The sequence below is a fragment of the Papaver somniferum genome, chromosome 7, assembly GCF_003573695.1.
Source record: "Papaver somniferum cultivar HN1 chromosome 7, ASM357369v1, whole genome shotgun sequence".
NCBI classification, from domain to species: Eukaryota; Viridiplantae; Streptophyta; class Magnoliopsida; order Ranunculales; family Papaveraceae; genus Papaver; species Papaver somniferum.
Window position 1 is genome coordinate 196,874,307 of NC_039364.1, and position 26,954 is coordinate 196,901,260.

Below are 26,954 nucleotides of genomic sequence, written 5' to 3' on the forward strand. Positions count from 1 at the left end.
AGAGAGTGCAGAACAATAATTGTACTTTGCACTTTGGAACTCTTAATATACAAGTATTCAATGTACTTGATATCTATTGTACAATTAAATGATAAGGGGATACATGCTTGAGTGTTGCACAAATTGGAACGGGTTACCAAATTCTGTATTGAAGTTTTTGTTTTTACTTGGTACCGTTGATCCCTGTTGAATTTGGTTAATCTAGTACTAATATGATGGTACCTATGTTTTTGTCTACTAGGCTTCTGTTTAGAATATATTTAGAATCCTATTATCGGGGTTTAGAGAGTCAAGCTTCTTTGATCATTTTGGGTTTTTTCTTTTGGGGGAGGCAAAAACCAGATGGGGGAAATTCGAGTCATTTAAAAGTCTGATTTACCCTCTCTTCTAAATAAAACATAATCTTAATTCAAGCCCTCTCCCCATTCATTTTCTCTATTCTTCTTCATCTTCTCAAAAAACTCTCTAAAACCTAATTTAAAATTTTTATTCTCCATTGATTCTCAAGATGGCAGCAAGACCAAGAGTGACAAGATCCGGCGGATTGAACCCTGATTCCGAAACAGGGCAAGTTATTGATGTTCCTTTTAATGGAGATGTGCTGAACCAATCTCTCCAAACGCAAAATCCCTGTGTGGTGAACCAATCGGTTTAAACACCTGCAAATCCTCCACAAATGACTCCTACAAGGTAAGAATTCAAAAACTCACAAGTTATTTTATCATTAGATAGAAAAAATAAGTTCGATTGATGATTTTAGGGTATTTCAAAATTCATTTCTGAAGGGTTTACGGCTGGGATATCATATCGTCCTGGCCGTAATTGCAACCTAACGGTTGGGACATCACGAACTCCCATCCGTTAACCTCTTAAACAGTTAGGAAATTTTTATATCCCAACCGTAAAACGCCCTGTGTTAGCTGATTTTTTTCATAGTTGATGGTTACACGGATGGGACATCCTAACCGTAACCAGTTCTTGACCGTTATCCATGTTTCTTAGCCGGTTTACTAGATTACGATTAGGTATGGGCCGTTTCCCAGACGTTATCATATAAACGGCTAGGTCGTGTACATTGTTTATGACCGAGACTTTGTTTATGGCTAGGTTGTCCTAGTTATCCCAGCCGATAAAGTTTACCACGAATGGGTTTTTGTTAGTTCCTAACCGTAATTGTATAACTCCGATTTGTTTTTCACCATTTTTAGGAACCCTGAAAAGCAAAAAGAAGTCCAGGAGCTTCCAATGTGTGACACTGTTACGATGATGGTTAAGCGAGCTAAGTGGATAGCCAGGGTACTGCGACGTAACCTTGAGGAGGTCTTATATTTGGATTGCGACCAACAAAAAACACTGCTTCTCAGGCTTCAGGAGTTACATAATCCAATGAGGGATGATCTATATATTGACGAAGAAATTGATGATTGGACTAGTGTTTCCTCAACTCCCCTAAGTTCTTCTTCATCATCTTCTGAAGATGTTCCCAAGAATATTGGTCGTGCTGAATAAGTAGTTTATCTACTTGTTTAAGACTTTGTTTTAGTATGTTCATCTTCTTAGGTTTTATCATTCAAGACTTTGTTTTTGTGTTGATTTAGCTTGTTTTCAATAATTGGATACTAATGTACCTTGAATGAATGCATACTAGTGTTTTAATTATCTAGCCGAGAACACAATTTACTGACAATCCAGAGTAACAAACGGTTGGGATAACCAACCGTGAATTAAGGATACGGCTATAATTCCTAGACGTATATTAGTTGACGGCCAGCATCACCAGCCGTAAACTTGACAGTTCCCAGAAATACGGGTGGAATTCCCAGCCGTAATCCTGGGAAAAATTAAAACACTAGTTCATTTGGCATTACGGGTTGAATTCCCAGCCGTAATCTGTGAATTGGTAATCTCGGTTGAGTTTTCAGGCCGTAACTTTTGAAACGGTGAGGTTTTTCAGCCGTTTTTTGGTATACGGTCAGGTATTCCCAGCCGTTTTAACTAAATGGCTAGGTCGTGTTAGCGTAAAACCTGGCCGTAATGAGTTATTCAAAATTCATTTTTTTAAACATGTGATAAAACTAGATTAAAATGTTCATCATTTATAATGAGTGATTCAAAAAACAAGAACATTCAAAAGCAAAGGTTCACATCACATTCAAATTATAAAGGTTCACATGACCCTTCAAAATAACATTGTTATCATATTATCACTAACCTTGACACCACATTTACTCATAGTTATCGTCATCGGAAGTCTTATCGGAAGTCTCATAGTCATCATCATCGGAACTCATTAGTACACAAGGCGCATCCCTAGACCTCTGCAATGTTGTCCACCATCACAACCATTTAACTTGCTTTTGAACCGATAGTGAGACGACTCCACCGTGCTTGTGGCTTGGTTGTCATAATGTCTACAACGGGTACTAACTCAACACGCGTACTAACTCTTTTTCCAAAGGGTTGAGCCTTGCCGAACAAGGATGGTTGATCAAACTTTTCGGAATAGGATGATTATGATAATCCGAGACGACTTTTTCCATATACCATTCTTGTCGTCGTTAAATTTAAATTTAAGCTTAAAAGGGCATCCACATTTCTTCGTATTATGACGTCCCATCTTCCTCGTTGTTTTTGGCTTATACTCACTACCCTTCTTCCAGTGGCTCTCATACTTTCCACTACACTCGCAAACCATTTGAAAGCTTGTCTTTGTAACTTGTTTATTCTGGACTATGATGCACATCTTTTTCAGTCCTTGTTCTCGAGCCCACTTCTTTTCATCTTTCGGATCTTTCCACTCATAGTTGTTTGCATAGTGAGCACTTGTGTCCTCGGAAACTTGCACCGGTGGCGGTTGGTTTTCTATAACCACCTCTTGGTCTTCCACCGGAACGTACGACACGATCTATAGCAAAATTAAATATGTCACATCATTTGTTAAAAATAAATATACAGAAACGGCTAGGTCGAAAGGGAAAGTTAGAGTCGTAACAGCATTTACGGCTGGGTTGACTAGGTATATCCTAGCCGTAAAGTGTTTACTATAGGAGTTTTTTGGCCGTTTATTTCCCTGTTTTTTGGATAAGTCTGATTTTGGCTTAGAAATCCATCAGTAAACCTGTAAACGGTTGGTAACCCATACGACGCCGTCAGCATTAAATAGCATTTAATACTTTCGTCCACACCTAACCGCCGCCAACAGTATTAAATGCTACCCATGCACGTAGAAAAAACCTGGCCGTAATTGACTAATTACGACCAGGAAACTTTCATCGTCCCATCCGTAATATATTGTTACGACTGGGAGATCATGAACTGTGAACCGTATAACATAGTTACGGCTAGGAGTTCATGAACTGTGAGCCGTATAACAGAGTTATGTACAGGAACGCATTGTTTCCGAGCCGTTATTCTACCTGGCGGCTGGAAACCTAGGGTTTTCGGAAGGAAAAAATCGAAACTTCTAGCCACTATGAGCTTAAGAACTGAAATCGGAGCTAGAATAGAGGTATACCTGGTAATCTTGAGCATTGGGTTCTTCGATTTCTTCTTTTTCTTGGGTTGGTCCTTCGAAATCATAGTAAGGTTCGTAGGGGTTATTTTGAGTTTGAGAAAAAATTTCATGATTTTCTGAAAAATCAGCAAAGAACTGATCGTTGTTGATGGGTAATAATATGTTATCATATTTTGAAGATAAAGGGTCACCTACATCAAAATTTTTGCTTGAATCACTCATTTTCTCCAAAAAAAAAATTTCTTCTTCTTCTCTCCCTCTGATTTTCTTTAGTTTTGATTTTCAGTTTCATCACTTCACTTAAAGAGATGAATTAGTCTTAATTCATTTGTTAATCATGATTAATAATGTCAATCAGGTTTTATTATCTAAAATCATATGGGTCATATTAGTCTTTATAGAAATATATATTGAGGGGTGTCCCAATTGATATTTGGTGACCCTAAAAAACCCCAAAAAAACTTGACTTTCTATGCCCCAATAATAGAATTCTATATTTATCGATGCTATTTTAACCAAAAAGACGAGGGAGCCAGTCAACCAGCCAACGTCTATTTTATGACTGTTAAGAACAAGATAAGTATGTCATTCATTTTTTGAAGGTTGCCACTTGCATCGTGACTATCTATGATTCTATTCTATTACTATTACTATATATAAAGAGAACTCCCCCTAGGCACTGTTTAGAAACAGTAATGAAGCTGCAATTTTTGTAAATCCTAATTTGCCCTTACTTTTATAACTCTTTCAAAAATAACTTTTAAATTAAACGAGGCTAAAATGGTAAAAGTACAAAATAAAAACCAGTACCCAAATAGAGACTTAAGAAAGGGTTGATCACATTCGGGGTCCATAAACAGATAAAATATACAGTTAGACACAAGGGCAAAGGGGAGGCACGTGCATAGAGAAGCTGCCAAAAATTTCATCTTCCAATATTGCCCTTATGTCATGACCAAATGATGTCTTACTTACACACAAAATCCAGGGCATAGTAGTAATTTGCACGTGCATATGCACGTGCGGACAATCTTGTATTATATAAAGGGAACACCCTTTAGCACTATTCACCTACAGTGATTGAAGCTGCAAATTTGGATATTCCGAGTTTGCCCTTCATTTCATTTTATCATCCAAACATGAATAATCCATGACATAAAATAAATGGGGGCATAAAAGTAATTTACAGAAATTGGATTTCTGAATTAGAATCATCAAAATTTGAGATCTGAGAATACAAGAGAAAAAAATAACCAGGTTATCCATAATCAAAATCAAAATTAACAGACACCCATTCTTCTAAAACTCTATCTAATCAACGGATTATCTCAATTTCGTTTCCGAGATAATAATTTCAAGTTATACTTCAATTCGATATAAATCTTATCTTACTAATATAAAGAAAAGCCTTAATTTGGTTGGTCACACAGGAAATGACCACCATATCCTTCTGTGTTTTTAATAAGGGCTTTTTAATAAAGTAACCACCTTTTTGAACCATATTTAAGAAACTGGCCGTTTTTTTGAATCTTTATATAAACTGGCCGATATTGACATTTTTCATCTCGTTTTTTTCAAAAAACGGATTTAGGTAGTTAACTGGCTATGTGGCAGTTAACCTGCTAGGTAAAAGACGACTTAACCCTCGTCTGAGTTCGTAACCAAACCAGTATCGAGTCAACTCGGTGACTCATTGCAACGGTCGGATTTGTAACGGTTGGATTTGTAACGGTCAGATTCAGCTTCATTCATATAAATTAGGCCCTGCAGAGAAGAACCATAGTATTTGTCATACTCAACAGATCAAAAAAATAAAAATAAATAAGACATGAGCCAAAATGAAGTAAACTCTCCAGGCAGCAGTAGCAGCAGCAAGGTAAGATTAAGATTAAAACAACCCCTAATTTCATGTTCTATCTGTGCACAGGGAATTCATGATCCAAAGGTATGTCCTTGGATTTATTCCAGGTGCAAATATATACCATGTAATGGTATAAGGCAACTATTGTGTTCAAAAGCAAAAGAAACAAACGAAAAAATGTTTTTGAAGTGTTCAATTCCAACCTGTCAGTACTTTGAATGGTTTGACGATGCCATCGATCCTGTCAAATGCAAGATGGTGAAATTACCAGTAGAGAATGGTTGTTACGCTTGCGGAGAATCTGGTCATTGCTTCAAAAACTGCCCACTGCAAATCAAACCTGCAACAAAGATCACTGCAAATCAAAGATGGAGATGAAATTTTGCAAGAATGAACACAACAAGAACATAGCATACCTCACTTGTACAGATTGTGACGGTTTTAAATGGGTCTCAGATGAAGTCTTCATTGCTGCAAAAAACAGAATTATGCATTCAAGTTTACAACTTAATGCTATATGTAAGGAACTCAACAATCTGAAAATGTAACCTACAAATGTACTAATAAACAACCTGCCACTTTTGATTCAGCATTAATTCAAGTCTACAAAAGAAAAAAATATTGTCTTCTTAAACACAAAAAAATCAGAAAACGGATCTCAAATCATTTCTTCTTAGCCTTTCCATTTCCCCTTCCCTTTCCTTGTTTTATATTCTGAGATACAGATCCAATGCCAAAGAAGTTCTGATAAAGGTTATTTATTGTAGAGGGTGGAGTAGAAGATGGTGCTATAGATGGCAGACTCATAGGTGTTGTGGAAGCTGGAGTAGAAGATGGTGTTGCCAAAGGCTAACTGCTAGGCCCTGTAAAACATTCACCAACAAATGATGCCGTTCTCTTCTTCTTGTTTGACTTAGCTGCACCCCTAACTTCGGTGGTCTGACTTGGCTCTATGTTGCTGAAGGTGAAGCTTTGTGCATCACATTCAGTCCTTTGCCTCTTTGCAGTTGGATTAGATCCCACTTCACCACCAACACATGTTATTTTGTTGTGGTTAGTAACATTTCCACATTTCCCACACCTCCTTTTTGTCTTCTCAACACGAGGTTCATCATAACTTCTTACCCTCTTGCTCTTGGGTCTTCCTGGTTTCCTACTGTGAGGAGGGTTCAAGATCTTCTTGTTCATGTTTGGCTGCAAGAACAAATGCATTTATATCAATGTAGTTGAGAATATAAATAGGGCATATAGTTACAAATTTAAGAAGAAAAAGTACCTGGACCCATTCACTTTTATCATCTAGTGGTGCAAAAGTTGGTGCATATGTGGCCTTATAGTTCTCCACTGAATAGTAATCACTGCAGTACCTGCTCAAGCAGAGTATGTAAAGGTTAGTGCTAGATACATTTAAGGCCTAGAAATTGCATAAATAAGTTCTGAGACAAGGTACAGATTTAAAAAAAGAGAAATCTTACTTTCTCCATTGTGGCCTTATGCTATGCAATGCACTCACTGCATGCATACAGGGGAACCCCCTCAACTGCCACTGCAAACAAGAGCAAGTCTTGGCAAGTATGTTCACTGTGAACACAGAATTCTTTGGACTAGTCACCATATATAACTCTCCAGCCACACAAGGGTCAACACCATAGTCAGTCACAAATTCCAACATTTTCTTAATCAATGTAACAGCAGTAGGAACCAAATTACCATCTACCCATGATGCAGATTCAGTCCTCCTATTGTACCATGTACCCATCACTAAGTTAGCATACATTATTCCTATCATTATAATTGGTTTATTTCTCATCTTGTTGATCATATTGTTAAAAGACTCTGAAAAATTGTTGTTCATATGTTCACAACAGTGAATAGGGTTAAAAAAGGCCCTGGACCATGTAGCAGGATCTTCTCTACTGAGATAAGCACCAGCTGCAGCACTCTGTTTCACAATATTGTCAAAATGTTCCTGCACAGCCAATCAAAAACTAGCTAACTTGACTGTCAAAAGTGCATAAAACCAATAACAAAGAACTGTTGTGAACTGTCAAACCTGAAAATGCTTTTCTTTGTATGCTTTTGCTGCATTCCATAAAGAACTGTATAATTCAAGACCCTTGTAATCCTTCTTGAAATTTTTGTATAAATGTCTGCATTTTAACACATTGCAATTAACATAAGGCTTTATCTGATCTGACAAACAAAAGAAACAAGAAACAAAGTTAGACAAGAAAGTTACCTCCAACAGTATCTGTGGTGATGGCCAGGGAACACTATACCAACAGCTTCCAATAAACCTTTTTGCCTATCTGAAATGAAAGCCACTTTCACTGGATGTGCTAATATTGCATCCTTCAAATGCTTCAAAAAAATGATCCAATTTTCCTTTGTTTCAGCTCTGCATACCATAATTCCTAACATTACTAACCCATTCTGTCCATCAAGTGCAGTTGCAGCCATCAATACTCCCCCATATTCCCCTGTTAGATGGCAGGCATCAAGCCCTATAACTCCCCTGCATGCTTTTCGCCAACCCCTCATTGCAGGTTCAAATGAGAGTGTCATGCTTTCAAAGGTGTTATTCACTGTGTCAAAAGTGAACTTAGCAACAGACCCATCATTGCATTTAGTAAACATCTTGCAGAATGCTGGTACTTCATTGTAACTTTCTTTATAGTTCCCATATAATGACTCTAAAACTAGATTCCTAGCCTTCCATGCACACTGATATGGTATATTTACTCTCTTTTCAGCTAAGAAGTCTTCCTTGATTTTATAAGGGTCTGGAACAACTTTTTTAGGCTTATTCTTCATCTGATCAAGAACAAAATCCTTTACAAAATGAGGATCAGCAGATCTATTCCTATTTTGGGGATCCCCTTCACACTTATGTTCCAAATTCACTTTCCTAAGAACAAAAGTCTTCTCACCCTCTTTCTTGCTAGCATACACAAACCAAGGACAATCATGTTCTGTTTTAAACCTACACTCAGCCTTAATTCTAGAGGGAGCACTTCTATCCAAAATAATTGACACTTATTAAGAACACAATAACCCCTGAGATGTTTCTTAAATGCTTCCTTATTTGCAAATCTAGTTTTTACCTCCATTTTGCTAGGATCTACTGGAGTAAAAACTTCTTCTTCAGGGAAAAGATCTACATCATGCTCACCCTTCATGTACTGACCAAAATCATCATCAAAGTCATCCATGTGTAAGCAGGTCTTTCATCCACATCCTACCTGCACATTCAAGATCACATCAGTACCATATAATAAGTTACAAATTATAATAAAGAAACCAGTTATAAATAAATATACCTTTTTCTTTGCCTTCTTTTCTCCTTCCTTCCTTCTTCTTCTTCTTCTTCTTCTTCTTTCTTCTTCTTCTTCTTCTTCTTCTTCTTCTTCTTCTTCTATCTGACCTTCATACCCAACTCAATGTCTTCATCACTGTCATACTGGAGGAGCTTCTGGATTCTCAATTGGGTGACATTCATCTTCTTTGGTGTTTTCCAGCTGAATATTGTCCACATCTTCAACAAACTTAACTTCATTTGTAGCTTTTGACTGAATGCAACCACTGCTACTAGCCTGAGAATGTTTGGACATGGGCACATCCATGAAACTCAGCTTTCTTGATGCACCTTCAACTGATTTATCCACACTATTTAGCCTTGGGGATCTTCTAGGGGTGGTTCCCTTACTAACTGTCTTCTTCTTTGGTGTAGTCTTTGGAGTCCCAACCACTGTTTCTTTCATCCCCATCCACAAACATATACATCCATCCTCATTTACAAAAGAATCCTCCCAAAAATTATCAAAATCATCATTGTTTAACAATGGCAGTGACAGACATTCTTCCTTAAACCAATATAAATTAAACTTCTCTTTAACATCCATAGACAAACCCTTATACACCATATACTTAAGTGTCATCAACTCTGTTTCATCTCTATGGCAATCAGGAAATACCAAAGTCTCATTCTTTGGCTCCGCATATACACTGATATTCCTAAATTTGAACTGACTGCAACACAAATGAAACAAAATCAGATATAAACCTATGAAAACCCAATGAAAACCTAATTAAGCAATATTACTTAAAATCAAACACCCAATCACGAAAATTAAACCCCAATTAAACAATAAAAATTTGGTTTCAAATAAACCCTAATTACAAAGGAAAAAAAACAGAAACCCTAAAAATCAATCGATCAATTAAATCAATTAATTATCAATACAATGATTTTCATCATATATTAAGTCACGGGTTTCGTTAATCTTACCTTGATTCAGACAGTTTCAATCCCGGTTTGTACCTCATCTTCACTGTATCACCACTATCTCTGAATCCCTAAATATGTAGAACTTTTCTTCCAAATACACTCTGGTCTTTCAGTAACATCTATGTCTTCAACAAAAACAACTTCAATAACATCAGTTTTCTTTTTCTTTTCAAACAGCTTCAATACCTAACCCTAGTTTCAGAACTGGGAGAAGAGAACGAGGGAGAAAAGAGGACGAAATAGAAAGTGTGGTGAGAGATTACACCACACGCGTCTTTAAATGGGCAAGGGCACAGTCGTAAATTCTCGTACCGAGTTTGACTTATTCAACGCAGCTGACCAATCTGGTGGACCCACGTGTCAACTTAGGCCCGTTTCTAAAAGAATTTAAAAGCTTGGCTGGTTTATTAATTATATGGTTTGAAACAGGACACTTTATTAATTTGCCCTTTTAATATTCTTCTCACTTTTTCGTTAATTTCGCTCAAACAAAGGGCAAACAGCTTTTTTTTATTTCTCCTCCTGAAACAAAATCGAACAGCCTAAAATCTCTTCTCTTCTTTCTCGATCCAGCAAAATTTCTTCCGTCCTCCTCCCCTATTTTGAAATCGATTCCCCGATTGCTCGCAGAAGATTTCATCTTGCTTATCGGTAAGTAACTTATAATGTTTCTTCTTTAAAGAAGTTAACATTTAACCTAATTATTAGCTTAGACAGAAAAATGTTGACTGATAAGATTGGATAAATAAGATAGGAATTTTAGTTTGGGTTTAATTTCTTTCTTTTTTATAATTTTGGTTGAGTTATGGGTCTGAGATGAAGAGTTCATCTTGGGTATGAGCTGATTATCAATTGAAATTTAGAAATCCAATCCCTAATTTTCAGTCTAGGTTAAATGTTTAATTTCCGCGGATTCATGTTGGGTTTTTTAATTAGAATGAGTTTTGGATCCAATTCGATTTCAGGGTTGGATTTGGTATTCTAGCTCAATGTATGGAAGTTGAAGCCGGCTGTTGAGACCTTAAGGTATGTAATTTAAAGTGAGTTTTCTTTTTTCTTTAAGTTCAGTTCTATTGATTAAATACAACATGAGACAACACAATAAACTGATTACTTATTAAGAAAATTACTATTAGGCTACATAGATTTGAATGTATGCTCATAGAAAGTTTATAGCCTATATAGATTTGAATGTATGCTCGGCTATATAAATTTGATTACTTATAAGCCTACATGGCCCAATCTCTCCCAATGAAAGTAAGAAACTGGAGTCGCAAATAAATTTGATTACTTATAAGCCTACATGGCCCAACCTCTCCCAATGAAAGTAAGAAACTGGAGTCGTAAAATGAAATGTAGTAATAGAACCACATCGGCCAGAGAAGAGTAAATATCAAGAGAACAGGCCAATAAGATAAGCTTGAATGCAGCTATAAATCATACTTACCTGGATGGGTCTATATAGATTTTAGTCTTTTTATTTTCGTTGAGTTCGGTTCTATTGATTAAATACAACATCAGACAACACAATGAACTGATTACTTATTAAGAAAATTACTATTATGCTATATAGATTTGAATGTATGCTCATAGAAAGTTTATATACTGATTTAGGTAGGTTCAGATGATTTCGCAAATTGGGGGTTTCGTGAATAGTCCTATCAACACGTTTCACTCACCGCTCCATCGATCTTTTATTAAGATGTTATACTTAACACTTAATGGTGATAAGTCATTGATATAACTGCATTTCGCAACATTTACGGCAAATGTAAAACCAACTTTTATTCTAGAAGTGTATCCATGTGTCGTAGGAATGCAGTTTTCCAGTTACAAAAGACCTGCTGTAGATGGACCTACCGAAAAGGGAACAATAGAGAGTATTATGATTGTTATGTTATTAGATTTAGATGAACTATGATGAGATTCTAAGATACTTTGGCCAACATAATCACAGAACAACTTAGTAATACCTGGCGACTTGCGTACATGTACATACTCCTTAAGGTGATATTCTGTTTTATTTTACAAGCTAATTTTTAAAATTTCATTACAGCTCCTTAAATGGGATCCAACGCTGGCCCGAGGAAGAGATCCCATGTCGATGCATCAGTGGAGTCCAACCAGGCGTCTCGCTCAGGACTTCGCAAAAGTCTAAGACTTACTTACCATGCTCAATGTTGTGAACTGATCCAACCAGAAAATGGAAAAGGTTAGATGTCGTCCTTTTTCTTTAAAAATATGTTTCTCACATATTTATTTATGTATGAATTAATGCAATGAAATTGAGTGAATATCTTTTGCAAATGTTATAAGTTGCAGCAAAGGAGAAAGTGAATTTCTGTTTGGGTCTCCGTAGAAGCCCAAGGCTTATACAACAGGCTAAACATCAAGAGTTGGAAAGTTCGGAAGATAAGAGAAAAAGACAGGAAAATGAGTGTAGTGTTTACTAAAGAATACGACATTCTTTTGTATCAGAGGACGATAGGGCATTAATGTTGGAACAGCGCCGTATCCGTTGTAGAGAGAGAAAAAGTGCATTAAGCGAAGAGGAAACAGAAAGAAATCTTGAACGGCGTCGTAATGCTTACCGTAAGCGGCGGCAGCAATCACTTGGAGAGGCTTCGACATCTACTTCTCAAATTGACAGAGGTAACTAAATATTTTAGTTTACTGCTATGTAATTTCAAAAGTTTAATTCTAAATTCACACACACACACACACATATATATATATATATATATATAGATGGATAGATGCATATATACCATTAGTAGATTTAGTTGATCAACACCAGTGAACGAACATATATGCCAATAATTCCTTTGTTTCAAGTTTTTTATAGGAATTGAGGGGAACATGCCCACCAGGTTCTGCCACCTTCGTCGAACCCCAGGTTTCTCAACCAACATAGAATGGATGAACCCCGACCAAGTACTAACAGAGGTACCCTTGAAAAAATATGCAACCAACACCGTACCCGGTCATCACAACATCAACATGAAAATAAAGAAGGTCATGCAGGGGGGACAATTTGTGGTAAGATAGAATAATGTTCATTGTAAACCTTTTTTTACTTACTGTGAACTTCTTCAAGCATATACATATATGTATATATAGATGGATAGATGCATATATATCATTAGTAGATTTAGTGGTGAAGCTGATGGTGTAGCTGATGGATAGATGCATATATACCATTAGTATATACATATTACTGTGAACTTCTTCAAGCAGCTGGTAGTGGTGATTATGTCTGCGGTGAAGCTGATGGTGTAGACTGGTGGTAGTGAGAAGATGGACTGATAGCGCTCTGTTTCTACTGACTTGGTGTTGTAGACTGTATGGGAGGGAGGTGATGCTGCAGTTGAGCTGGTGACGCATGGTGTTTGTTATATGTGAGATGGGAATATTGCCCTGAAGCGAAGATGGTGCAAAGAGGAGCAAAGTTCTTTTTTGTTATCGATGAGCTGGTGATGCAAGTAGTGAATGTTTGAGATTGTACCGGTTGGCAGTGGTGGAATGAGACCTGGAGGTATGTTGAAAAGAGGAGATGTTGCTGTAGATGGAGACTGCATGGTGTTTGTTGTATGTGAGATGGGAATATTGCCCTGAAGCAAAGATGGTGCAAAGAGGAGCAAAGTTCTTTTTTGTTATCAATTAGCTCAAGGTGTAAATAATCACCATCAGCAGCTGTTCGAAGAAGTTCCCTGTTTTTGTTTAATAATTTATCCATTTGCTTTAATTTCTCAGTATAATCAATGTTGATATTGTCACAGACAGTGAAAGAGATAAGAACCGTCCACTTGAAATGGATAAATTGCTGGAGCATCACGTTAATGACAGGGAGAGAAGAGTAAGAAATGACCAGGAAGCAGGACCAAGCAGGGGTAAGTTGAAAAAAGTAGATTAGATGCAGAGTTTTCTGCCAACTTTGGAGCCAACTGTGCTGAAAAGGCTTCAGTGTCAGGAAAAAGGACAAACCATGACTTATATTCCATTCGGCCAACCACTGCCGACTATCGGGGTTGAAAAGGCGAGGGTACCCAAATATACCTCAAGCTAAAACTTTTCCTACTTATAAGTCCTTTTTTCGAAAGTGATTGTCTATGGACCGAGTCGAGATAATACAACTAATCGGTTCACACTTCGTGTGATCGTTCTATGAATACGAGATCGAGACAATACAACAACGAAGTATGTTTACTTGATACAAAGGTTCAGACTTAATCAAACACAATAGGATTGCTTATCAAGTAAATAGGAATTAACGTTTATGTAATTTACTTTAATTATAATAAGACGATTATAATGCGGAAAATAAAAGTAAATAACACAACAAGATTTTGTTAACGAGGAAACCGCAGATGCAGAAAAACCACGGGACCTTGTCTAGAATTGAATACTCTCATGATTAAGCCGCTACACAAAATTACACCTAATTTTTCGTATAGTTGAGACCAAGTAACTAACCCTATAGTTCACTTAGTTCCGTCTGTATTCCCACGCCTCCGACTTACGAATAAGTCACGTACTTGGAACAATTCCTTTTGTTCGTATTCCAAACAGTAAAAGAACAACAAATCTGTTTGGTATCAACTCTATTCAACCAAGTGATATGAGTCGGACAAAGGCTCTTCCGTTTATTTTAACATAAACTCCTTCGTCAGGTCCTTAGATCTATCGTATATTCAATCACCCAAAGGTAATCGATTAAGATTAAGCCAACAACACCTTTAATCCGAAGAATCTTGTTGATGCCGATCTACTCAATTAATCAATTCAATCTACCACAAGGATAAACCGATTATTAATTGGATCCTCTTTTACCGAAACAAGTATTGTGCACACCAAATATTATAAAACCCAAGTCAGATCTTCAATATCTTATTTGTCTTCAAATCTTCTTAAATATTCAATAAAAACCTGCACAGAATCACTTGAATCTCTTGTGATCAATCATGCACACAGAACAGAGTCTGTTAACAATGGATTATCACAAGATTGTCTTTAAAACTAACAACAATCTAAAGATCCCTGTCGAAACTCTGATCTAGTTTGAGTGAATCTTATATCAGAAGAGAAGATTCTCAAGAATAAACAAACTAGGTGCAATCAGATTTCAAGCACCGTTAGTCAATCAAATCAATCGAAAACAATAGATAAACCGCAATTATATAGTTTCCCACCAACAATACACGCTGGAACTTCTCAATTCCAAAGAAGACTTTAAACTGAGCGGTCGTAAGAGATTTCACCTAATTAGGTTACTCTCCTCTCCGAATAGGTGGCTACACCAGTAACAAACAACAAAAGAGTAAATCTGTTGTTACGAAGGATTAGTTTGCTAGAAAGGAAAACTTCGTGTATTTATAGACAAAGAAGTCTGGACACCAATGAATTTCCAAAACCGAAAATATTCTCAAGATATTCATTAAAGCACAAATTTGGTTTTCATAATTCCTGGAAATGCTCTGTCCAAAGATAATGATCGAAATCTCTCGGAAAATATAATTAGTAAATGCACATTACTAATTCTGGAATTTCCCTACAAAATGAAATTAATAACCTTAATTAAAAGATTCTTAACTTACTTATGTTTCGATCCTGGGATTCTCTTCCCTTAGTCGTTAAGGAATATCTTTGAACAATTAAAGAAATAAACATTCATAGCACGTGTTCAAAGTTTGTCGACATCTTTACTTTGTAAGTTCTCTTTCACACTTACAACCTTGAAACCGATTTGCCACACTTCCAAACAAGTGTAGAATTGGTTCATCTGACTTTCAAGAACTATGTGATTGATCAAACCAACATTCAATCACAATCATGGGTATAACAGTTCTACCAAAACAAGTTTCGGTTCTACCTCCATGTGAGTAATGTGCATAGTCACACTAGCTTTCCAAAAATTTGGTTGACTAGGTACTAGGATCGGTTCCCCACATATATATGGTATTTAACTTATATGTGTTGCACATGTCAATAAGATCGGTTCCCCTTTGCCTAAAAACGTGTTGCACATGTCCATAGGATCGTTTCCCCTTTCTACTATAAACCTTGTTGCACCCCATACAAGGATCGGTTCCCCTTGTGATGTACTGCACCCCTTACTAGGATCGGTTCCCCTCTCCCAAAATTGGCCAGACATACAAACCCGATCATACCACATGTGATTACTTAAGATCGGTTTTACTAATAAAAGTTATACCAATACATAAGTCAGGCCTTTGTGAATAGTTCTACCAAGAACACAACAAGTTGTGAGCGGTTATACTCTATCACACATATTGGTTGTTCATAAGATATGCAATGAATAACAAAACCAATAACACCTGGCAATTTCCTTTTCGGTTCACAAACAAGTTTATGAACTTACTTCCTTAGAACACATGTAAACATTGTCCCCTATGATGAAATCCTCACCTCATACCCATACATAATCACAATAGCATTCAAATGATTATGGCGATGTCTTATCTACAAAGTTTAATGGTTAAGCAATAAACCTCGTATTGTATTCCTTAATACTATGTCTATCTAGAGTTCAAATATGCTTCGCAGTTATGTTTTCAATATGCATGACTTGAAAGATACGTTAGGGAATGAAACAGTTCAAGTCAAATATCACTAACCTCAAGTGGAAGGATGATTGTTGTCGTTGTATCTCCTTGCTTCTTCACATCTTCAAGACTTCGCAATACTTGTAATGTCTCATATCCTAATATTTTAAAGCTAACGTATACGAAGTTGACTCTAGTACATAATCAAGCGACTCTTAACATGAGTTTTGATTCACTAAAATATGACAACCAAACTTGACATACCAACGCTTGGTGGGTTCAACCGATCCATGCTCTAACAGGGGTATTACAATAACACCACCTTAAACTAGAGCCGTCCTCGGTTCCGGAATATGTATACAAGCCCAGATCTCCGACGTTCTCTGCCCCTAATGAGATGCACCTGGACCAACCCCGTTCAGTGTACCTTCCCACCCTCGGCAGGTGAACCGTCGTCAGCTCTGATACCATTTGTAATGACGCGTCCCTCCACCGATATTGTCCCCACTTAGCCACTGCGGTTATCCGGCAGTGTCGGGTTTTCAACGGGCATCGCTGCGGTTATCCGGCAACAACTTCCCCGATGGTCACCCATCCCTGGATGAATTTCTCCCGCCCGAGCACGCTTAACTGTAGAGTTTTCTCCCAACTCTAGAGCCAACTGTGCTGAAAAGGCCTCGGTGTCAGGAAAGGACAAACCATTCCTTATATTCCACTCGGCCAACCACTGTTGAATATCGGGGTATTACAACAAAAAAATCTTTTTCTATTCCGATTCAAACAAACGCTTTAAGTATATATATTTTGAGCATTGCAAGATGCATGGCCACTCAAAGGTTCATGAGTTACGAGACGACTTTGAATTGACAGACTGTTTCGACAGTTCACGAACTGATTTTGTCTTGTGATAATTAAACTCCAATTTAAGCTTGTCTGTCCCAGAACTACTTAACTATTGTTCCTTGGAAAAACACTTGGTGCATAACGTATGCTTACGGTTGCATACATCTTCTTTGTGATTCAAGTCAAACTTATCAGATGCTTACATGTACAATCTATGTGGACAAGTTTAGCTTGCTTGGTTAGAAAGTGATTCATAAACATGGAAACTAGTTTATGAATCTATCTTTGTTTGTAAGCTAACAAGTCTGATTCATCAATATAAATAAAGGACTCCCTGCATACTAGAATTTTAATCTCGACATTTCTGTGTCCTAGTTGCGGCTAGAGTCATCCTCTAAAATATAGGTTTCCTCTGGTGAAACTACATTAGGTTACCACTAACAAATTCTATGTGAAGCTAACAGATCCAGAGTAATCCTAACATGGATAATATTTCGTTACCTTTTAGATTTGAAGTTGCAACGAACTTTGTTTGAAGCTACAGACGTATATATATATCACTCAAACTCTTCTTTCATGAAACTAGAAAGGTACCGCTAACTGACTAACAAATTGTGTGTGAAGCTAACATGAATAAAATGTCACTCTCAAATTTCCGAACATCACACCTACATGTTTTGATTATACATAACAAGAACGCGGGCACGCGCCTTGTGCGTGCTGTAATATGAAATATTTTGCTAAACATAATAATACTATCAAATTTTGTAAGGTCTTCTACATCTGAATGCAAATTGATTTTGTAAATTAAATAATTGATATTTGGGGCAGAAATACAGGTGTCTGCCTTCTCTAAAGACAACAGGGTAATTTTGTTGATCGGTGTTACATAGAAAAGGCCCAACTCTAAAAGTTTTTTTTCCTCACTGTTTCTCTTCCATTCTTTCTCTAGTTTTCTATTTCGCTTTTTCTCTCCTGAAAAAAATACTTGAAGAACAGCTACTACCCATTGCTTTGAGAAGTCAAGATCATCAAATTAGTTGAATTAAGTGTCCGAAGAATTGGGTACTTTAGCTTATGTTCACTAGTATAGCACGCATGCGCGATGCGCCTGCCGGTACATTCGTTTCGTAATGTTGTTGTCTTCGTGCAGTAATCAACGGTCAAAGTCAACACTCAATCACGGTGAACGCCGAGTGGTGAGAACTCATTTCATATTAATGTGCAAAAGTAATCACAACTAAATTTGAATTTTTCATTTAATAATAATAATCATTTTTCAATCATAAATGTCTTTTTACATCAATAATTTGTATTTGTAACTCGTATTTTTCTAGACAAAAAAACTTCTTTATACACAACATTCTTTGTGTACGTTCCCTTCTTCTTTGCAATGATGCATTTAGCCACTAATACTTTCGTGTTGCTACTTGACACTCCTCGTGAGAGAGCAACGTACAGTTGACCATGGCTGAACACATGTTCAGGGAAAAAAATACCTGTGTTTTCGATCGTCTGCCCGTGCGCCTTGTTGCTGTAAAGGAGAAACACAAACGGATCGGAAACTGTTTACGTTTAAACTTGTACGGGAGCTTCAGATTCTCAGGTGGCTCCAATGGCATCCTGTGAATAAAGACTCGTGTACCTATGTAGTTCCCACTGATAATTACAGCATCAATGCAGTTTGGGAAGAATTCTTTGATTATTAACCTTGTACCATTACATAGACCATTTTTTGCATCAACATTCCGCAACAACATAATAGGCACACCAATCTTCAATTTCAAAATGTGTGATGGCAAACCTCCTGGAGCAATGTTGTTCAAGTATTCTTGTTATAAAGACCATGAGTATCGTCATCCACAGAATCAAATGAGTAGAATAGAACCTCTTTTCCAGGAAAGATGCTAAGTACTCGGTCATTAAGCTTCTCGACGTACTCGTTTAATGGTGTGATCAATGCCTTATTGACCATATAGTCTATGTCTCTAGCATTTTCCACCAAGTTTGGAAATGTTACATCTATAAGTTGAGACAAAGAAGCATCACTAACCCATGGTATGACCATCTCTTCCAGAACCTTTATCATCTCATTAGAAACGCATGGTTCATCCTCGTCACCAACACGAATCAAAAACTTAGAATAAGATGCATCCCCGGCTGCACGCATGTTCTTCTTCAGACGCAAAACATGTACACTTTCCCACAAATGTGACCTGTGAAGAATGTAATGTAACTCAATATCACTTCGAATTATCTTCCTAAAAGTTAATTAAATACCAGAGTTTAAGAAACATTAAGTATCAATATAAAATCGGAAATGCTATTCACAGCTCCACTTAGAGCTCTATTCACAGCTCAAACGCTAGGTGTTGCAAGAGTATTGGTTCATGACTTTCAGCCAGGACCCACTGCTGGATAAAAAGGTTCACCATTTTAGAGATGTGGGGTTTAGATGTCCTGAGCTGTGAGTAGTGTGGTGTTTTTGTGCTGTGAATAGCACCACCGAAATATAAAATATATTTTTTTATCTTGAAATTGAAAGAAAAAAATATATGCAATGTACCTGCTAAGACATGCATCGACGGTCTGTCCCCTTGTACTCCTTGGAATCGCTGGCAGTACCTGACGGAAATCACCTCCCATGATTAGAATCTTTCCACCAAATGGCTCAGCGATCCCGGTGATATCTCTCATCGTCCGATCAAATGCTTCCAAGGAATAGCGGTGCGCCATCGTAGCTTCATCCCACATAAGGACGGTAGCATGCCTCAAAAGTTCAGCTTCCTCGGTTTGCTTCTTCGTACGACACGTTGAAGTTGATGTCGGTGTCATCGGAAGCTGAAATCTTGAGTATGCTGTCCTCCCACCAGGTAGCATAGTAACAGTTATTCCCGACGTGGCTGTTGCTAACGCAATACCACCATTTTTCCTGACAGTCGCCAGAATATCACGATACAGATAGGTCTTCCCTGTACCTCTCGGACCATTGTAGATGGGAAAAAACGATTTGCTGGTTTTTAAGGAATTGAGGAGACGACCGTACGGAGGAGACTCCTCGAACCGAGCAATATGTTAAACCTCACACAGATGCACCGCTGCAAAGGGGGTGCTTTAGATTCTAGAGATCAATCTGTAGTACTCCGTCCTAAATCAAGACAATGACCGTTCCAGAGTAAATTCGGTCACAAGAGAGGATGGGTTGATCTGTAGGAGGGAAGCTGAGAAATGTGTGGAATCAATGGTAATCAAAGATTGTGGGTGTGTGAATTCTGAATACGATAAGCTCTGAGTGTTGAGAGTAGTTGCTCAATTGATGAGTTGATGATCTCGTGTTGTCAGTTTGACGTGAGATTGATGATACTGATGATGCCGATGATTCAATCATGATTCAGAGACTTATTTATATTGCTGGAATTTTAGACATCATGACCCCATGAAGTGTGACATTTGATGGAATCAAGGAGTGGGGAAGTGGAGATCGTGTTTGAAACCAGTTTCTAAACGTGTGGAGACTTGGTCGATTTTCCTTCCACTACCTCGTGAATTCCTTCAACCGATTGCACGACTTGCTCATATTCCATCGTGTGTTTGAACACACGTGCCATAGACCGCCAAACCAAAACCCTAAGTGATATCCCCCCAAAGTGACACGATTGACGTCTCGTGGTATGTTAGTCAATTGATGACTTCGTGGTTTGATGGGACGATGAGTCCATGCAGTTGCTGAGTTGAACATGTCATGAGACAGAGGTATAGTTCTTACGATGAAGTGAGCAAGTATTTCTCATTCGATGGATCGTTGAGTATTGATTGTTGAACCAATATTTTTGAGCAAATATTCATCATCTGAGCAAGTGTTGCTCATGTGATGAATTGTTGAATATTTGATCATCTGAGCATGTGTTGCTCATCTGATGGATTATTGGCAGCGTACCAAAAATATTAATTAGAATACTGGTCGTTTAACTGAGCATAATAAATAAAATTAATGACCATGAGGTCGTCATAAAATTATTAAGGTTGGAATCTAGAATGATGATCTTGGATTCAGAAACCCTAATTTGATCAATTGATGATCAATTCATGGTTCGTCAGAATTTTAACCATGGGACGAAGGAGGGAGCGACTACATGGGACCGTGGATCAACCATGTAGTGTTCATATGCCCACGTGAGCAAATAAAAAGAACTCCTGAAGAGTTGACGATTTGTTGGTGAAAGAATGATCAAATGCTGGTTTAATCATTTATTCGAAAATGCTCGTCTGAGCCTTAGGTGAGAAAACCTAATTAATTATGACGGAGTGAGGGACCGACCATGGGGTCATGAAACCGGCCCTGGGTAGTCACGTGACCGTCTGATGATCACTTCATGAAAATCCAAAGTGTTTGGAAGAGTCTTTGACCTAATACGTGCAATTGTGCAAATTAGGTCAAAACTGTGAAACTTGATGGGACCGGCTTCTGTGAGCCAAAGAGCCAATCTTGCTCGGTCAAGATAGCGTGCTCGTGTCCCCAAGGCGTCCGCGTCTCAGTCCTGAGAATTTTGATATTTTCTGACATGCAATTGAGTATCCATTCGAGAAAATATGCAAAAATTAGGGTTTCGACGAAACTGAGGAAAACACCATGAGATGATGAAAAATAATTATAAAATAAGGAATGAGGAGGCGTGGGACCGTCGTGTTCAAAGCATGGTCGGACGGTCGTGACCACGGTCCCGTGGTGCCTTATCCTTAATTTAATAATATTTTTGATGATTTTATGAAAAATTCATGAATTTTGAGAAATTTGATGAATTTAGGGAGTTTCCATGAATTGAAGGAGTTTACATGAGTTCAAGGAAGCAAAAAATATTAAAATAATAAAACAAGGGTGTGTGGGACCGTGGAAGGCATGGTCGGCCGGCTTGGGCCCGGTCCCACGAGTTTTCATAATTTTTGAATATTTTGTAGGTATTTTTGATGATTTGAGGGAATTTTTCCTAATTTGAGAGAAATACCATTAAATCAAGGAATTTGATGAATTCAAGGAAAACTAATAATAAAATAATAAAACAAAGGGGCGTGTGGGACCGGCTAGGGCATGGCCAGCCGTCCAAGGCCCGGTACCACAAGTTTTCAGAAATTATTTTATTTTATTATTATTTGATGATTTGTGCAAAATACCATGAAATCAAGGAGTTTTTCATGCAATTAGAGAAATAATAATAATAATAAAATAATAAGAAACCGTGAGGTGTGGGGCCGGTTGGGACCAAGGAATGGCCGGTTGGCCAATCGTCACGCCCCACACTCCTTTTCTTAATTTTATATTATTTTTTATGGATTTATGGAAGTACCATGAAACCGAGGAGTTTCCTCGAGACGAAGGAGATTTGATAAAATGAGAGAATTTTCATCAAATCATGCAAAATAATAAAAATGCATTAAAAATATAAAATTGGCGTGGGATTGACCACGACATGGTCGTCGGTCGTGTGTCCGTGCTCCCAGCACCCTGATCAATATTTTTAATTATTTATTATTTTCTTCTCTATTTTGCATAGGCTCATCGTTTCGTTGTATTTTTGAAATACTCGTTCGTGTGGTGACTGTCAGTGTATCGTCGTTGAATACACCTTCACCATTTGAATCGGGGCTTACTTAGAGGTAGCTTAGACGCCCGGTTGTTGATTATTTATTACTAATTGTGGAATTCGGTGGAGAATAATTCACAAAACTGAGCAATAAGATGTTTATTATTAATTCATAGGATCAGCTGAGGATTCAACTACGAAATCAGAATAATAAAGTGAGCATAACCATTCCATGGGATCGTAGATTCGACCATAGAATCGGAGTAATTAAGATTTATCTATTACCATTTATGAGACCAGTTGTGGATTCGTTCATGAAATCGGAGTAATGAGATAATATAGTTATTGTTATTCTATGAGATCAAGCTGTGGATTCGATCATAGAATCAGAACAATTGTTTATTGCCATTCCGTGGGACCAGTCGTGGATTCGACCACGGAATAGGAGCAATTGTAATTAGGAATAATTAACTTTGTGGCTCTATACTAGCAGAGCAAGCTGTCTAGGAGCATCAATTATCCCGATATGAGCTTGTCCGTAAGTCATATCCTTTATATAGTCAGGGTAAACCCGTTGTTTGTTCCTGAAGACGTTATCGCTCTATACTAGGAGAGCAAGCTGTCTAGGAGCCGTCCATCTCGTGATACTATATAGAAATAATCACTGAAAGTATTCAATATTTATGAGATATGTCGTTGTCCAGTCGTGAGACTACATATCTACATGTACTCTGAGAGAAAGTACTCTCCGTTGAGAATTCGATGAGAGACCCGTGTCTCGATACTCACGTCTGATTGCTGGATCAGAGCTTCGTATAATTATGAGTTTATGATTTTAGCCCTTGTCGAAAATCCACCATCTACATTAAGTCCCCTGCTTACTGAGGAAAGATGTGTTCCTCAGTCATCATTAAATGGTGGTTTTCCGGCCATAAATAATAATACCAGTAATTGAACTTAGTCGTAAGTTGAGACGTTACCGGATTTAGAGAGCATGAGCAAACCACGACTTGAGGAAGGCTTCAACGTCATTATTGGAGCGTCGTTTGGTGAGCATAAATTGGTGTTGAACCGCTGGTTTGGACGACGAGTCCGTGGTCGGTTAGGATTCGCGGGTCGGGCCCAATAAGGAAATCCTTAGAAAATTAGGTTTTGGAAATAAAAATTGATATAAAAGAGATTAATCCTTTTTTTTAACTCCACGAACAGCTCTTCATCACTTATCCATCTTCGCGAGCAGGAGAAGTTGAGTTTCCGCCGCCGCTCGATCCACCTGCCGTCGCCGGTCGCCGTCGGCCAATTTCCAGTCGGCGCTCCCAGGTACGTTTTTTTTTTTTTAAAAAAAATTCTAAGACCTTCATGAATTGTTCATGCCTTGATAAATATGAAATTATATTCATGTGTACATATTAGTGTGAGTTTTATGAAAAAACCCTCGTTTTTGAAAACGTATGTTCGTTCGATCGTTAGTTTAAAAAACTAACTATAATCCCTGATTTTCAAGAGAGATTTTTTTTTTTAAATATGAACCTAGGTCCAGTGATAAAACTTAGTGTATGAGCTTTCATGTATACCAAGGTTTCATCATAAAAGAAGTGAATTTTCATGAAATCGGAATAACCCTTCGTTTTAAAGACAAATAACGACCACACGAAGGAAAATATGTATGATGAACTTGTGTCCAGTGATAAAATTTTGCTTATGAGCTTTCATGTAAATACAAAACTTTATCATATGTATGAGATGTGAGCTTTCACAATATTTTTGAAATAAACCTTCGTTTTAAAGACAAATAACGACGATACAAAGGAAAAATATTTTTTTTTTATATATATGCAGCCGTGACATATATTGTGTAAAATATGATGGTATATTTTATTTGCATGAATTTGTTTTCATTAGATAAAATCCTTGAAAATTTATGTATGCAAGTTGCATTAATTGCTGTTTTTTCGAAAAATCAAAACTTGGGTTTTGAGGAACCTTCGAAGATAGACGATATATTTATGATGAAATATTTTATTGTTGTAAACTTCATAGGTCAGTTGTGTGAATGTTCACATTATGAAAATTGTGTCCGTGATTTTATAAAAAATCAGTTTTGAAATTAATAAAGTTTCGTTCGTTTTTGCATTTTTCGAAGAGACGAACGATTTTGAGGTGTTAACTCTACCGTTACTATCACTATTGTTAGTGGAAGTACAAAAGGTAAGAGTTAAGAGTTACCATTTTTGCCGTATTTCCTTGATTCATGTCTGGACAACATACTGAAGTAGAATGTAATGTGGACTTTGCAGTTGTTTTAGCAAAAATGACCAATTCCCCAGCCAACGATACTTCAAGGGACGAATCGCATACTGATGATGACATCTCCAGGGATGATGCATGCATGGACGAGACCTCCATTTGTGAACAAGAGGAGGATGCCACTGGCGTGAAGACCATTCCGAATATAGACGACGCATTCTTTGAGGAGGATCCAAAAGGAGCTGAAGCGTATCTCAAATCCCCAGTATATCGTCTTCTGATCAACCCTAGGACTGTGACTCAGAATAAATTGGTGACACCGAAGATGGTAATACGGCTTTGTCTCGAACGAGGGCTTTTCCTTGCATCGACCATAGAGTTTAAGCTTTCTCGACGCCCTTTGGAAAAAAATTCTGGATGGGCGAGGCATATGTTGGGCTTCCCTCATGTCAGGGCTATGCTCAACCAAGCACAAGTGACGAGATCTATTCAAGCCCGTCGGATTACAAAAGTGCAAGATAGAGGAAAATTGTCTTCTCAGAGCAGACGACATCTTGACTGTTGCTGCTTCATCTAAAGACGCTCTCGCACTCTGATCATTCTCTAAAGTCCCAGTTTTTTGGAAGCTCTCTTGAATGTACGACATCTCTCTCCATCAACAAACAATAGATCATCAAAAGAAGTCGGACCTCTAACTTGGTTCAGAATGTGCTTTAAGAACCACACCTCTCCTGCACATGAAGGTACTATATAAACCCTCCCTATCGACTTATGAGTACTTCGTCTTTTTCTCCACTCTTTGGTTATTGCATCCAAACAGTAGCATTCTGGAAATTCATGGTATAACAACTTTCTCGCTCTAGGATCTCGAGCATTTGTCACAAAGAACTCTGTCAAAGTTGTTCTCAAATTCCTTTCATCGGACAAAATTTCATCTAACGTTTGGTAATCATAGTACCTGATGCTCTGTTGGTTGGGAAGGTGTATCTGTAATCTCACTACAGAAGGATAGAACTTGTAAAGAGGAAATCTAAAGATCTTCCACATTTCCTCTTGGGCACAAACCCATCTTGCATTAATTTACCTTGTTATCTCATCATGGTCTACTGACTGTACTCCGAAATATACATAATCCGGACCCTTGTACACATACTTGTAAAGGTACTTAACACTCTCCACACTGCTACAAATTTCTACGTTTATATGACAATCATACTTTTGTAATAACCAAGGGTTATAAGGCACAACCATCCTATTATCTACTTCAAAATTTTCACCCTTGCGTACGCGTAGTCCATTATTACGTCTCCTGTAAACATGGTATGCATCTTTTCCTTGCACGGTACACTCAGAAAACTCTTTTGGAAAGTTTCTCTTACATTTGCCATCTCTCATGCATTTACTACCACATGGACCGTGAATCATCCACTTTTTCACACACTCGTATAGTTCTAGCTCTTCGCCGGGATTAGGTATTTCTGCTCTCACTATCTTATCATAGTCATCGGGGCCTTGTAATTTGTCTGCCTCACTCAAAATAATTAACATATGAACATGAGGCAGACCTCTCTTTTGAAACTCAACAACATGCACGTGGGCAATTACTCTGCCAAATATAGACTTGGTAAAAAGATCTACCTTTAGCTCTTCAAGCTTAGCACGGAACACCCTTGTAGTCAGATTAGGTTTATCCGCTGCACATTGATCGGGCTCCAGGTTGGACACGATTTCATCCCAAAGTGGGTTGCAAGTCATTGTAATGAACAAATCAGGCTTCCCATACTTCTGCACCAGCGCTATTGCATCCTGATACCGCTGGTACATATCACGGGGGATACCCATGTATGAGGAAGGAAGCACTTTCCTTTGACCAAGATTCTCTATCATGAAGAAGAAAAAAACATATTTCAGATTTAAAGGAAGTACTTTCCTTTTAACTGTTTGTCATTATCCTATAACATTTCACTGGGCTTAATGAAGAATAAAATCAATGTAGCTAGGCTTAATTAGCAACGGGCCAAAAAAGAAAGTGATTATCAATTAACTTACTTGCACTGGT

The 26,954-nt window shown here is 37.7% G+C and overlaps 1 protein-coding gene and 2 long non-coding RNA genes across 8 annotated transcripts; 1 reads left to right on the top strand and 2 right to left on the bottom strand.

The window, feature by feature from the left end:
- Positions 1–5,133: 5,133 nt before the first annotated feature.
- On the bottom strand, positions 5,134–5,885 carry LOC113299335. The gene is made up of 3 exons (XR_003334821.1): positions 5,792–5,885; positions 5,579–5,702; positions 5,134–5,278 (listed from the first exon to the last, which is right to left on the bottom strand). It is a non-coding gene; the product is annotated as an uncharacterized LOC113299335 (long non-coding RNA).
- Positions 5,886–6,224: 339 nt separating this feature from the next.
- Positions 6,225–8,587, bottom strand: LOC113295770. The gene is made up of 6 exons (XM_026544095.1): positions 8,548–8,587; positions 7,615–8,410; positions 7,429–7,525; positions 6,851–7,344; positions 6,652–6,742; positions 6,225–6,569 (listed from the first exon to the last, which is right to left on the bottom strand). The coding sequence occupies exons 1-6, from the start codon at positions 8,585–8,587 to the stop codon at positions 6,225–6,227; spliced, it is 1,863 nt and encodes a 620-aa protein (XP_026399880.1).
- A 1,585-nt stretch (positions 8,588–10,172) lies between these two features.
- On the top strand, positions 10,173–13,976 carry LOC113299336. 6 transcript variants are annotated; one of them, XR_003334826.1, is made up of 6 exons: positions 10,173–10,314; positions 10,629–10,689; positions 11,720–11,875; positions 11,980–12,315; positions 12,509–12,702; positions 12,901–13,976. It is a non-coding gene; the product is annotated as an uncharacterized LOC113299336 (long non-coding RNA). The 6 variants fall into 6 exon arrangements; XR_003334827.1 differs by having other exon boundaries at positions 13,003–13,976; XR_003334824.1 differs by having other exon boundaries at positions 13,443–13,976.
- Positions 13,977–26,954: the final 12,978 nt, after the last annotated feature.